This window comes from Pantherophis guttatus, chromosome 3 (genome assembly GCF_059756535.1).
Source record: "Pantherophis guttatus breed Tessera chromosome 3, ASM5975653v1, whole genome shotgun sequence".
Classification (NCBI taxonomy): Eukaryota; Metazoa; Chordata; class Lepidosauria; order Squamata; family Colubridae; genus Pantherophis; species Pantherophis guttatus.
Genome location: NC_142065.1, coordinates 36,291,753 through 36,303,826, shown reverse-complemented (window position 1 = coordinate 36,303,826; position 12,074 = coordinate 36,291,753). Strand labels below are relative to the sequence as shown.

Below are 12,074 nucleotides of genomic sequence, written 5' to 3'. Positions count from 1 at the left end.
GTAATATAGTTGATTATTACTTACAATGATAAGTAATATAAAACATTATAAAAGCAAAAGTGACTGCTGTTATCTAATGTCTGGTTTCATTTTGTGTATCTTCAATTTCATTATAATCTTCACTGAATATTTGTAACATTTCTGCATTATTAGGCTGGTGGACGTGTGCCTGTATTGGATATGCTTGTAGAACTTGTCACAAGAAGCCGCTCTATTCCTGTTCATCTGGACTATCTGCCAAGGCTGGAGTCTTTAGTAGCTGAAGTTCAAGTTTGGAAAGAGTGTGCAAGCAATACTTTCTTGACTGAGGACTCTTCCTATTCTCTTCTGGAGGTAATTTACTCCGAGTAGATAATTTATATAGGCCTATCATAGAAATTAAACAAATGATAATTAAGAATTAAGGTTTGGTCAAATGCTTGATTGGGATTTACAAGATGAACACTCTTTCTGAGATCTCAGGCTTGCCCTGGCCAAAAATGGAACTAGAAGCCTTGCAGGTTGTAATGTAATAGCTTCTTGGACTTTTTCTCTTTTTTTAAACATGAATTAGAAATGTCATCAAAGAAGAAAGCCAGCAACTTCTCAGTTTAAAATTCAAGCCTTATTTAAAGTAGAAGCAAGGTCCGGGTTTTGTTCTATTTTTATCTGCCCATGCAGTACAGGGAGTTTAGTCTCACACTTTGGGCAGGGTGCTTATCATGATTAGAGTGTTATTTTAACAGATCATCTTATTTTTGTGTGTGTTTGTGCTGGCAGATCATGTAGGTGAACCTAAAGAAAGCACTTTAGTTGATGATTGAGAAGGATTATGCTGTGGAATATTTCTCTTTCAATTGTCAAGGCTCATAGATGTATATGAGAAAGGGAAAAAAACATGCTACAATCCAGGTTTCAGTTACTGGCATTGTAGGCAAGCATTCCCCCCTTCCTGGCTTAGTTCTATTAATTATTTTGTAAAATTTGGAAGTACCTGCCAATCTTTAAATTGCATGTTGGCATTTTAATCTGGGTTTGTTCAAATTTGCATGAAGGCTTTTAGAAATAGATAATATACCGTATTTTCCGGCGTATAAGACGACTGGGCGTATAAGACGACCCCCAACTTTTCCTGTTAAAATATAGGGTTTGGGCTATACTCGCCATATAAGACTGCCCCTCTTCCAATGCACACCAAATAAAAATTAAAAAACATCAACTGGCTCACCCACAATGTAAAAGCAGCTGTGCTAGACCCAAAATGGCCCCTGCAACAAGCAGGAACCTCACACAGCCACAAAAAGTCCAAAAAACCAACTTTCACACTTTACACACACAAAATTCCACATACAGCTTTGTGAGATTTTGTGTGTTTGTGTAGTTGGAGTGAAACACTACAGAAACACACTAAATCTCAGAAAGCTGCACAAATATTATTTTATTTTATTTTATTTTTATTTTTATATGAAAGCTAAATTTAAAACTTCCTAAACTTTAAATGGCTAGGTCTAAAAAAGAACAACTAAAAAAACCCCAATTGACTATTTTTTTTAAAGCTCCCAAAGAGGAAAAAAACTTACCCAATAGAACAGGGGTCTCCAACTTTGGCAACTTTAAGACTTGTAGACTTCAACTCCCAGAATTCCTCAGCCAGCTTTGCTTTGCTGGCTGAGGAATTCTGGGAGTTGAAGTCCACAACTAACTCCTTGCTTGATTGCAGGCAGGGAGTTGCTTGCTTGCCTGAATAGATTCAGGCAAGCAAAGCAAGGCAAGCGTTGCGACTAGCAGCTGAGGTAAGCAAGCTGGAGGGGGAAAACTTTTTCCCTTTTACATGGCTCTGGCAATCCCAGCTGAGTTGCAGGGAACTCAGCTGGGATCGTCAGAGCTGGGATCCTCACAGTAAAAGGGAAAAAACTTTTTTCCTTTCACGTGGTTTCTGGCGATCCCAGCTGAGTTGCAGGGAACTCAGCTGGGATCGCCAGAGCTGGGATCGCCAGAGCCATTTAAGGCTCGTCAGAGCCTTTCGGGCTGGTCTGCCTGGTTACAGGAGAACTACACCCGGCGTATAAGACGACCCCCGACTTTTGAGAAGATTTTCATGTGTTAAAAAGTCGTCTTATACGCCGGAAAATACGGTATGTATTATATATAATTATTGAATGGTCTCTCATTCCGCCAGAGTAGGCTTAGTAAAACACATTGCTCTGTGATACGCAAGAAGAAAACATGACAATTTTAATTTTTACCAGGTGTTATGTCCAAGATGTGATATTGGGACATCAGGATTTAAAAGAAAAACAAAGAAAACAAAAGAATCGGTTCCAAATGGGAAAAAAAAGAGCACCAAACTTGAGAGCTTATGTGATTTAGAAAGAGCATTATCTGAGTGTAAGGAAACTGCAGCTGCGGTATGTATACATTCTGAAATATATTTAATGAATTTATGTGCTTAGAAAGTTTGTTATTTTATGAAGCTTCTTTTTCCATTCTTTCAGAGACAGAGTACATTAGTACTTTTTTTGCTTCAAATACTAATGTATATTCTTCATGTTACTAAAGTAAAATCAGATTTTCTATGCATTTAATTTGAATGTAGCCTGTGAAGAAAAGTAAAGCTTTGCATTCGGCATATAAGATTACATTAACAGTTATCCAAATGGCGGATAGTGAACTGTATTTCAAAAAGATTTGAGAAATCAACAGAATTCATTTTTCTTATAATTTTTTTTCAACAGTTCTAGCAAATTGTAACTGAACATTTTAGGGACATTTTTTAAATGTCTCTAAATAATTTTTGTGTAATTTGTTATCAGATGGCCATGCTTGGTGAAGCCCGTTTAAAAGAAATGGAAGCACTGCATTCTCTGAGAGCAATAAATGAAGAAAAAATCTTTTCTGATGAACAGAATGTAGAGATCAAAGTTTGCCTCTGTCAGAGAGAGCCGGCAGCACCAATGATACAGTGTGAGCTGTGCAGAGGAATGTTCCATACCAGCTGTGTTTCAGTGTCCAGCAATTTGAAGGGACCTTGGGTATGGCTTTGCCCTCACTGCCATAGATCCGAAAAGCCACCTTTAGAAAAGATTCTACCTTTACTGGCTTCTTTACAGCGAATTCGGGTGAGACTGCCTGAGGGAGATGCCTTACGGTATATGATAGAGAGAACCGTGAACTGGCAACATAGAGCACAACAAATGTTATCCTCAGGGAATATAAAACTTTTAGCAGACAAAGTGGACTCAGGGATATTGTACAGCAAATGGCAAACCATGGCAGGCCAGTTGCAGGAGACCAATAAGGTAAGATTCTAGTTATATCCTAGCAAAGTGCTATATGAACACCAGCATGAATGCTTCTACATTTTACTTTTTAGAGTATAAACATTTATAGTGATTTTACAAATTGTTAGTTGATCAGCTAGGTATAGAGTCCTGCAGGGATGTGGATTTGAAGGGGAAAAAGTGATAACAGTTCCCTCCCTCCCTCCCTTCCGCCAAACTAATAACTCATGGCAGCTCATAGCACCAGTGATAAGAACATAAAGAATAATAGTTAAGAATATCCTGGAAAAAAGCCAACTGCCACCACTCTTAAACCAACATTCTTAAATACATGAGAAACCACAATTGCTAGGCTCCAACCTCACCCTATCTCAACACCAGGGAGGAAAATCATCTTTATAATGCTTTCTGGACAGCTAAAGAGAGGGGGCTTGCCAGATTTCATGTGGGAGAATTTTCCAAAGGGCAAGAGCTACTATTAAGACAATCTGCTTTCTAGGTCTCACTAGAAGACACTATTTGAGAGAAGAAACCTGGAGCGTGTGCACCCTGTCTAGTGGAGCAGGCAGATAATTTTCACTTGAAACTATGCCAGCGTAGATTTTTAACTGTGATAAGCAGCACCTTGAATTGTACCTGGAAAGAAAATGGAAGTCGGTGCAGTTCAAACAGTGGTATGATAATGGGCAAAGTGAGGGGCAGCTGCAAACACTACTGAGTTCTAGACTAGTTGTAATTTCTAGTTGGCTTTCAAGGGCAGCCCCATGCAGAATGTAGTGCAGTAATTGAACTGAGAAATGATCAAGACATGAGTGACTTAGAGCAAAGCTGCTCAATTCATCAATGAGGACAATTGCTGCATAAAATGGATCTTTGCAAAATCTTCCTATTCACAACTCTCATTTGTCCCTCAAGCAGGAGCCATGAGTCTCGGAGAATCCACAATTGTAGACCAGCTCTGTCCATAGGAGTGCTACCCCATCAAGAATTCAAATATATTTCTTCAAATCCACAAAGGCAAAAACTCCAAATCATTCTGTCTTAACAGGGTTATATTGGATCCATTTTCTCCCCATGTAGACTCTTACAGCCTCTAGATACTGGGTCAGCACCTAAATGGCATTGCCTGCCTGCCTGCCTAGGACTATGATATATAATTGAATATCATCAGCATAACTGATGATATTTAGCTTCTTACCAATGGATGAGATCACGTAGCAGTTGCATATAGATTTTAAATAGGAACAGATAAGAACTCTGAGGCACCCCACTAAGCAAGGTCTTGGACCTCTCTCCTCCACCAATTCTGAGTGGAACTGGCTATGGAGGAAGGAAGAGAACCACTGGAAAATGATGCTTCCCACAATCCCTGAAGCCAGGACAGAAGGAAATATGGTTGATGGCCTTGAAAACTTTTGAGATCCAGGAGGGCACATCCTGAGTCCTCTAGTGGTCATCCATAAGAGGGACCAGTGCTTTTTCATTACCATAACTCAGCCTGAAAACAAACTCAAAATGGGACAGATTATTCATTTCATCTAGAGTCCTCTGAAGCTGAGTTCGTATTATCAATGCAGCCTTCCCTAGATAGGTAACATTGGAGACTGGATGATAGTTGCTTAAAGGTTCAAAAAGGACCTCTTGAGAATGGGATGCACAACAATGTCTTTCAGGATATATGGCTTCACTCTGTCTTGCAATGAGGTCTAACCATAGCTTGGACTCAATTGCATGTCACCTTCTGGAGGCCTTAACCAGAAGTGTCGGTCCTGAACACAAGTAGCTGAACTGACATCTGTGAGGATTCTGTCTTTTCTTCAGAATGGACAGTGGCCAATGATTTGTTGGGATGTTTCTGGGATGATTGATAAAGGCCTCATTAACTCAACAGTGCAGTATACAGTGTGTGGAGGAATATAGTGTGCATATAAATGAATGAACATGCCTGATCCAATAATAAACATTCTAGTTGCACAGTATTAAATTTTGAGCAATTGCTAGTCAGATAAAATGCTATCAATGCTTTCAAGCTATTTCAGGTATTTCAGTCTTGATTCATATATACAGTATATTTATTAACTAAGTAGTTAGTTCATATTGTCCATGATTATTGGACAATATGTAGGTAAAACAGCCAAAATCTGTTTTACCTACAGATTTCAGCTACTTGATGTCACTGTAAAAAAACTTCCCATGTAGAAGTGAATAGGTAATTTTTCCTTGGATCTTTTTTCTTTCCGATCTGCTTGGTTGTTATAATGAAGCTGTGTATAATAACAATCCCTTTGCTTTGGACTTTCAGAGTACTCTTCAGTCAGTTATTCTGATGTTACTTGAGACAGTCAATCTCAAACTCAGTCAATCTTGGACCAAATCTGCTGACTGTTTTAGAGTGGGAGGGAATGGGAATTTGGAAAAAGAAGGAAAAGAATAATAATATAAGAAAAAGACTTATCCAGAGCAAAGTCTATCTAGTGTTTTTCCTGGTGATCTATGGTGTTATCTGTGCATAAGATGCAGAAGCAATTTATGCTGCTCCCTTCCTTGAGTAACTGGTTTTCATTAATTATTTCCTGTTTAGAGAGGAAACGGCCACATTGATAAATTAAAAATCATTGCAGGCTGCAAAAGAATAACTGGTGTGCCAGTCAGCTGTACTGATTAGGAGATGAGCAACATTAGATCTGGTGGCAGCAATGAGGCCTGGAGGTGCTCAGTAGCATATCTCAGTGGTGGTGAATTTATTTCTTTGTAAAAAAAAATGCTGGAGGGCTACAAAAGTTTGCTTGATAAGCTATATGTTGTGCTGCAGGCTTGGTCTAAAGTAATCTTTTCAGGTCTGTCCTAAATGTAAAATTAATAGAGTTATTAAATAATTTCAAGTTTTGATATTCGTGTAAAAAATTGATACTCCTCTTTCCACACCATTCATATAATTATAAACCTGTATTGCATCCCTGTTTAGGCTGGGCCCAAACTTTTCAATATAATGGGGAATATGGTTCAGTTCTGCTAATTGAGGATTTGATTGTTGTTTACTATAGCTTTCTCTGGACTATATCTTTTGATGGGGCAAACTTTAGTGTAGAAGACATTTTCTTCATACCTACACCAGTCATAATCCTTCTTACGTTTCTTTGTTTTAGAAGCTTAATCTTATTTAGTGAAAAATTCAGATAGTATGAAAGTAGATATATCTATCTACTGATTAGAGTCTGGAACTGAAGCAGCTTAAAAACATTTGTCACATATGAATAAATACCCCCCTTCTCTCTCCCTCCCTCCCTCCCTCCCTCCCTCCCTCTCTCTCTCTTTCTCTCTCTCTCTGTCACACACACACACACAAGCATTAAACAATATAGTTAATCTAGTCTCTCTCCCTTCCTCCCTCTCCCCCCCCATTGCTTATTTTTACAATGATTTGTTCTTTTCCCAATTTAATAATTCTAGTTTTATGCTTTACATCAAACTACTTAGAAACAGTAATTAAATTGGTTAAATTCCTGGCTTCTTAATGAAATGTGCTATTACTGATTTCCTTGTAAATACATTATTTTCTTTTAAAATTGTATTGCACGTTTTCCCACAAAATGTAATTTTGTAATGTAATAAGTATGAAGTAGACAATTCTTATTTAATCAGTAATACATATCAATGTATTAGCCATTCATGTTTATAGATTATTACAAGAAAAATGTGTTTATTTTTTTTAAAATCAGGTTTCACAGACAATTGGTGCCACATCTTTCTCATTGCCTCATGGGTGGAATAACAGATCAATACATTTACATTCACCTTTTTCTACAGGACAAAATTGCATCCCCCTTCATAGTAAGTATTTTTACTTCCTGGTGTTGAAGTATAAAATCCTAAATACATATGGGATCTCTCATGTCTCTTACCATCCTATGAGATCTGATAGGGTGGGTGTGCCCTAGGCCCTCTCAGTTAAATAACCCATCTAATGGAGACTAGGAAGTATACACTTTGTCACAGCATCTGCCATTGGAAAACTATTCCTCCCAAGATATGTCTGGTCCCCACCCTGGTTGTGTTAAAAATAGTCAGAAAACCTGGCTGCATCCCCAGTTAAAGAAGCTGGTGGGTCTTTCATATTTGCCTGTATTTTAATTGTTGGGATTTTTTTATGGCACATGGGTTTTAAAAATGCATTGTATGATAAATTGTATTGTACACTGTCCAAAGTTGTTTAGAGCAGGACAATCTTATTCAGTTCTAAAATCAACCAATCAATACATCTTGTGGGATCTCAAGAGGCAGGCCTTTTCTGTTGCCACTCCCGCCTTCTAGAATACTGTTTCTCCAGAGGTCCATTTGGCTGCCTTGCTGCTCTATCTTAGAAAAGCATTGAAAATCTAGCTTTTTGGACCGGAATGGGATAATTCACCATGGCCAACTCACTGTGGCCATCTTGCCATGACCAACTCTCCATGGAACAACTCGCCACAGCCAATTTACCATGAGACAACTCGCATCAGGACAATTCCCTGTAGGATAACTCAATGTGATGTTATCCGCCACTGTTTCTTTGATATTACTTCCACTTTTGCAGAAATGGACAAAAATGAAAATAATGTTGAAGAAACGGTGACAGATAATATTTATCACATTCCATTTGTCCCCTGGTGAGTTTTCCCTTGAGGAATTGGCTATGGAAAGTTATCCTGTGGCAAGTTGGCCTAAACAAGATGGCTGTGGTGAGTTGTTCATAACGAGTTCTCCGAGACTCTTTTTGGATAGGCCACGGCCTGTTTTGTGATCCTGCTGAGTGATAATTGATGAAGGATGTCTGGAACTGTTTCTTAGCATTGTTTAATTTTTGCATCTTTTGTATTGTGTTTTTCTATTCAATCTTTAATTCAGATTGGTTTGAATCTTTCTCATTTTGTGGTTATAAATCAAATATTTATTTATGGATAAGATATAAATGTATGTATGTATGTGTATGTGTGTATGTACATCATTATACAAATATATGGTGAATGTTTGTAAAATGAATTTCCTTTGTCACCTCTGGAGAATTAAAAAAAATCCATATTGGATTTGTTGTAGCCATAAGTACAGAATTGAATGAGCTAATGATGGAAGCCCAATTACTACAAGTATCACTACCTGAAATACAAGAACTATATGAGATATTATTTACAAAGGAAAAGTCAGTAGGACCAACAAGTGAAAAAGTAAGTACTGGGAAAAAAACATTTTAATTGCTACAAAGGAGTAATCAAGGGCATTTTCAGAATGTTAAAAATTGACACAAGCATTGTAGATGGGCTAATCAGTGTATACACATCAATGTGTCCATGATGATTTTCCTGCTGTACCAGTCGTACATTTCTCAGCTCATTCCTCAGCATGACATTATGAGTGCAATGGGTTCCTGAACATTTTTATGAGGATTTAACTAAATTAATGCAGACACTGTTCTGACTTTTGTCTTTTTATCATGCTTACCAAGTACCAGGAAGACTCCACCAGACATTCATCTCACTCTTCTTGTATATCCCCCCTAAACAGCACCATTGTGCTTCCTGACCTTCTGTGGAGATGCTATAATGAAAAGGGGCCATCAAGTTTTCCTGTAGAATTTAGAAGATGCCATCCAGTCTTTTCCTGTTCAGTGAGGGATTAAAATTAAAGGAGCTTTCATAGATGGCTATCTATCCTTTCTTGGAATATATCCAATGAAGGGAACCTACAGCTTCTCTGGAAAATCAATTCTATTTCTGAAATTCTACTTCTGTTAGGAAATTTATTCTAACATTTAGTGGACTCTGCTTTCACGTATGACTTAAATCCGTTGTTCCACATTTTGGCCTCTTCAATGTTAGAGAATAGTTTTTGATTGCTTACTTGGCCTTTCATATTCTATTCTCTAATACCTGCGGCAGCAAGCCCTATGAAGGTAGAGGGGAAATCGGAAGGGGTGGCTGGTGATATGAACAAGATAGACCACTATTAGGCGATACTGGAAAAAATTAAACACCACTTGTGGCCCCCAGGGCTTTCCATGAGACATAAACTTTGCCTATAGTGAAGGTATATTTCTTGCCAAAAGAAAGAAGATTGTAGGTTTTGATACCAATGCAAGAGTGGAAATACTGGTTAGAAGGAGAATCCATGCTATCCCTTTTCCCTTTTCCAAATTTTTAAAATTTTATTAGTTTTTATTCAAGCCTACATAAGCACTAAGAAAAAGACATTGCATAGCTACACAAGACAGTGTACAGATTATTTCTATAATTATCCAAAGTTAAGTACATTGCTACAAATATGCTTTTTATATAGTACACAGAGAATTGCTGCATGAAAAAATAATTATAAGAAATGGTTATGTAGTACTTAATCTAAAATATGTTTCTTGTAGAATGATTGTCAAGGGAAGAGAGATGGAATTTGTTCTATGGAAAAGAAGCTGAAGAGACGCTTTGAAAGAGAGAAATTCTGCAGTGAGATGAGAGCAAGAGTAAGAAAAATAGCTCCAAACAAGAAAAAAATGAAATTGACTCATTTGAGGGAGCTGAGCAAGTTAGAAAGAGAGGGGCTGTTTGACATTCAGCATACTGGCGAAAGTCAGTTGCTTTTTTCAGAAATGTCATTCTCTGAACAGGAAGACTCTGAAGATGAGAATGCCATTTGTCCAGCTGACAACTGTCTACAGCCTGAAGGTGATGAGGTAAATTGAAACAAAAACTTGTGGAGTAAATGGAATAAAAAATACAGGACATAATAGAAGGATAATATTAACAGGCTCTTGTAGGTTATCTATTCCATTGCCCTACTTAATTAAGGGAATTCAGAGTTAAGTTATTTTTTAATAACTGCCCCATCTGTTCACAAATTTTCGTTGAAGGGCAAAACCTGCTATCCTGATAGCTAGTTCATTGTTAAGCTGCTTTTATCATCAACAAATTTCTTCTCGCATTCACCTGTAATCTATATCTCACATTTTAAGACCATTAAAATGATTTTAGTCTCTTAAATAATAATACTTCCACGTGGTTCATTTTATATCTATAGAAAATTAGCATTTCGTTTTCTATACTGTTGGAGGATCTTAGTTATCTATCTCTTTCATAAGGCATAGTATTCAGAACTAGGCCTAGTGGGTAGCATGACATATATTGCATTGTTGAAATTTTGACAGTATAAACAGACATATATAATAATAATGCTATATATTGAGGACTTTTCTGGATTTTTTCTGTCTAGGTGGACTGGGTCCAGTGTGATGGCTGCTGCAACCAGTGGTTTCATCAAGTGTGTGTGGGTGTTTCTCCAGAGATGGCAGAAAAAGAAGACTATATTTGTACAAGCTGTACCAGAAAGGATTCTCCATATCGAAAGTAAATCATTTGATGATCATTCAGGACTGTAGAAGAGAAAGAGATTTTTCTCCATAAAGCCACTGGGCTGGTTTTAGAGCCACACTGCAAATGGTGCTACTTCTGTCCTCATGGGATCATTTTTTCAGACTTAAAACAATTTGACACTTTTGTATTTTTATTCTTTAAACTGTTTGTGGTTATTAAGGTTTGAAATGCTGACTCTTTTGGTCTGGGGGTTTTCGCCAGTTTGGAAGGCATCAAGATGTGCACCTTTTCATGTATAGCATTCAATTACCTCTTTGGAATTTACCAGCACACTTAAATCAGCTCTGTTTAGGTGCAAAGCAGTGCACTAAGCATCCCCATAATTCTCTTTTTGAAGAAATCCCTGTTTACTCTTGAACATTTTTAAAAATGTTAGATTTCCTTCATTTTGATTTTGTAGACTAGATTTATTTATCTGAGCAATAACTTCTGTGTCTGCTTTCAGTGACTGGAATTATAATTCCAAACAGCGTGTTGGTGCTTTTAGCATTGGTTAATGTACAGAAAGCAAATGTTTAGGTTCTAGTATCACTGATGACACTAGCGATGTAGGAGACAGGAAAGCTCTGTAAAGTAATGGCCACAGCTGTATTTTGGCTTTTTCTTTTTTGGTAGCTTGTATCAAATGTTGCAGTTTATATTGTGGAATAAACAAATGGTTATGTTACAAAATTCAACACTCGAGTCTTTACAGAAGTTGAATTGCAGCCACTTTTATGGCACTTTTTCACACAATATTTTTAAAAGGATCTATGCTACTTCATATTCAGATTAATTACTCTTTTTCATCCTGGCAAGCCTTATTTTTTTAAAAAATCAGACAAAAGACTCCTTGTAGGTCACCTATGGGACAAACTTGGTAGTTTGTTATCTTGTGACAAATATGTGGTCAATCTTGTACAATTGTATGATGGTTCTTACCTATAGTAGACACAAATATGCCTAAAATCAGGTAAATGATTCTTAGAAACAGGCTGTGTTAGATCAGTAGTTCTATCTGAATATAATGTGGAAGAAGAAAAATTGCTGCATTGGTCATTAAGAAAAACATTTGAGATGTAAGGAACAAGATAAAGAATTCAGGTATTGTAGAGTTATATGACACAGGTTCAAAACCTTACATGTTTATATTACTTGGTGCCTTTAGGCCATTCATTCACTCTCAGCCCAATCTACGTTTTGGCTTTTTTAGGGATAATAACATGAAATGATATTGCTAAATATATGGTTGGGAACTTTCAAAGGAAAGGTGGGATATAAATGCAATGGAAGAAGAAAAAAAACTTTCAAGATTGTTTCAGTGCTTGAAGGCTGTTGGATTTGGGCTACCTAAATATTAGCAAGTTCCATCTTTAATCTTGGATGCACAATCTGGGGACCTTCCTGGACTCATATCACTTAATTAGTAAGTTATAGCTGT

At 37.2% G+C, this 12,074-nt stretch overlaps 1 protein-coding gene across 6 annotated transcripts in view; it reads left to right on the top strand.

Annotated features, from left to right (window-relative positions):
* Nucleotides 1-11,331, top strand: part of KDM5B (lysine demethylase 5B) — a 57,281-nt gene extending 45,950 nt beyond the window's left edge. For 4 of the 6 annotated variants that reach the window (XM_034414146.3, XM_034414147.3, XM_087889278.1 and 1 more), the window contains 7 exons: nucleotides 154-333; nucleotides 2,229-2,387; nucleotides 2,793-3,278; nucleotides 6,980-7,091; nucleotides 8,334-8,461; nucleotides 9,649-9,957; nucleotides 10,494-11,331. In XM_034414146.3, coding sequence (XP_034270037.2) covers nucleotides 154-333; nucleotides 2,229-2,387; nucleotides 2,793-3,278; nucleotides 6,980-7,091; nucleotides 8,334-8,461; nucleotides 9,649-9,957; nucleotides 10,494-10,631 — 1,512 coding nt within the window. In that variant the 3' untranslated portion in view covers nucleotides 10,632-11,331. The remainder of the gene's footprint in view (nucleotides 1-153; nucleotides 334-2,228; nucleotides 2,388-2,792; nucleotides 3,279-6,979; nucleotides 7,092-8,333; nucleotides 8,462-9,648; nucleotides 9,958-10,493) is intronic. The other 2 variants (XM_060689701.2, XM_034414148.3) reach the window with 2 other exon arrangements.
* Nucleotides 11,332-12,074: the final 743 nt, after the last annotated feature.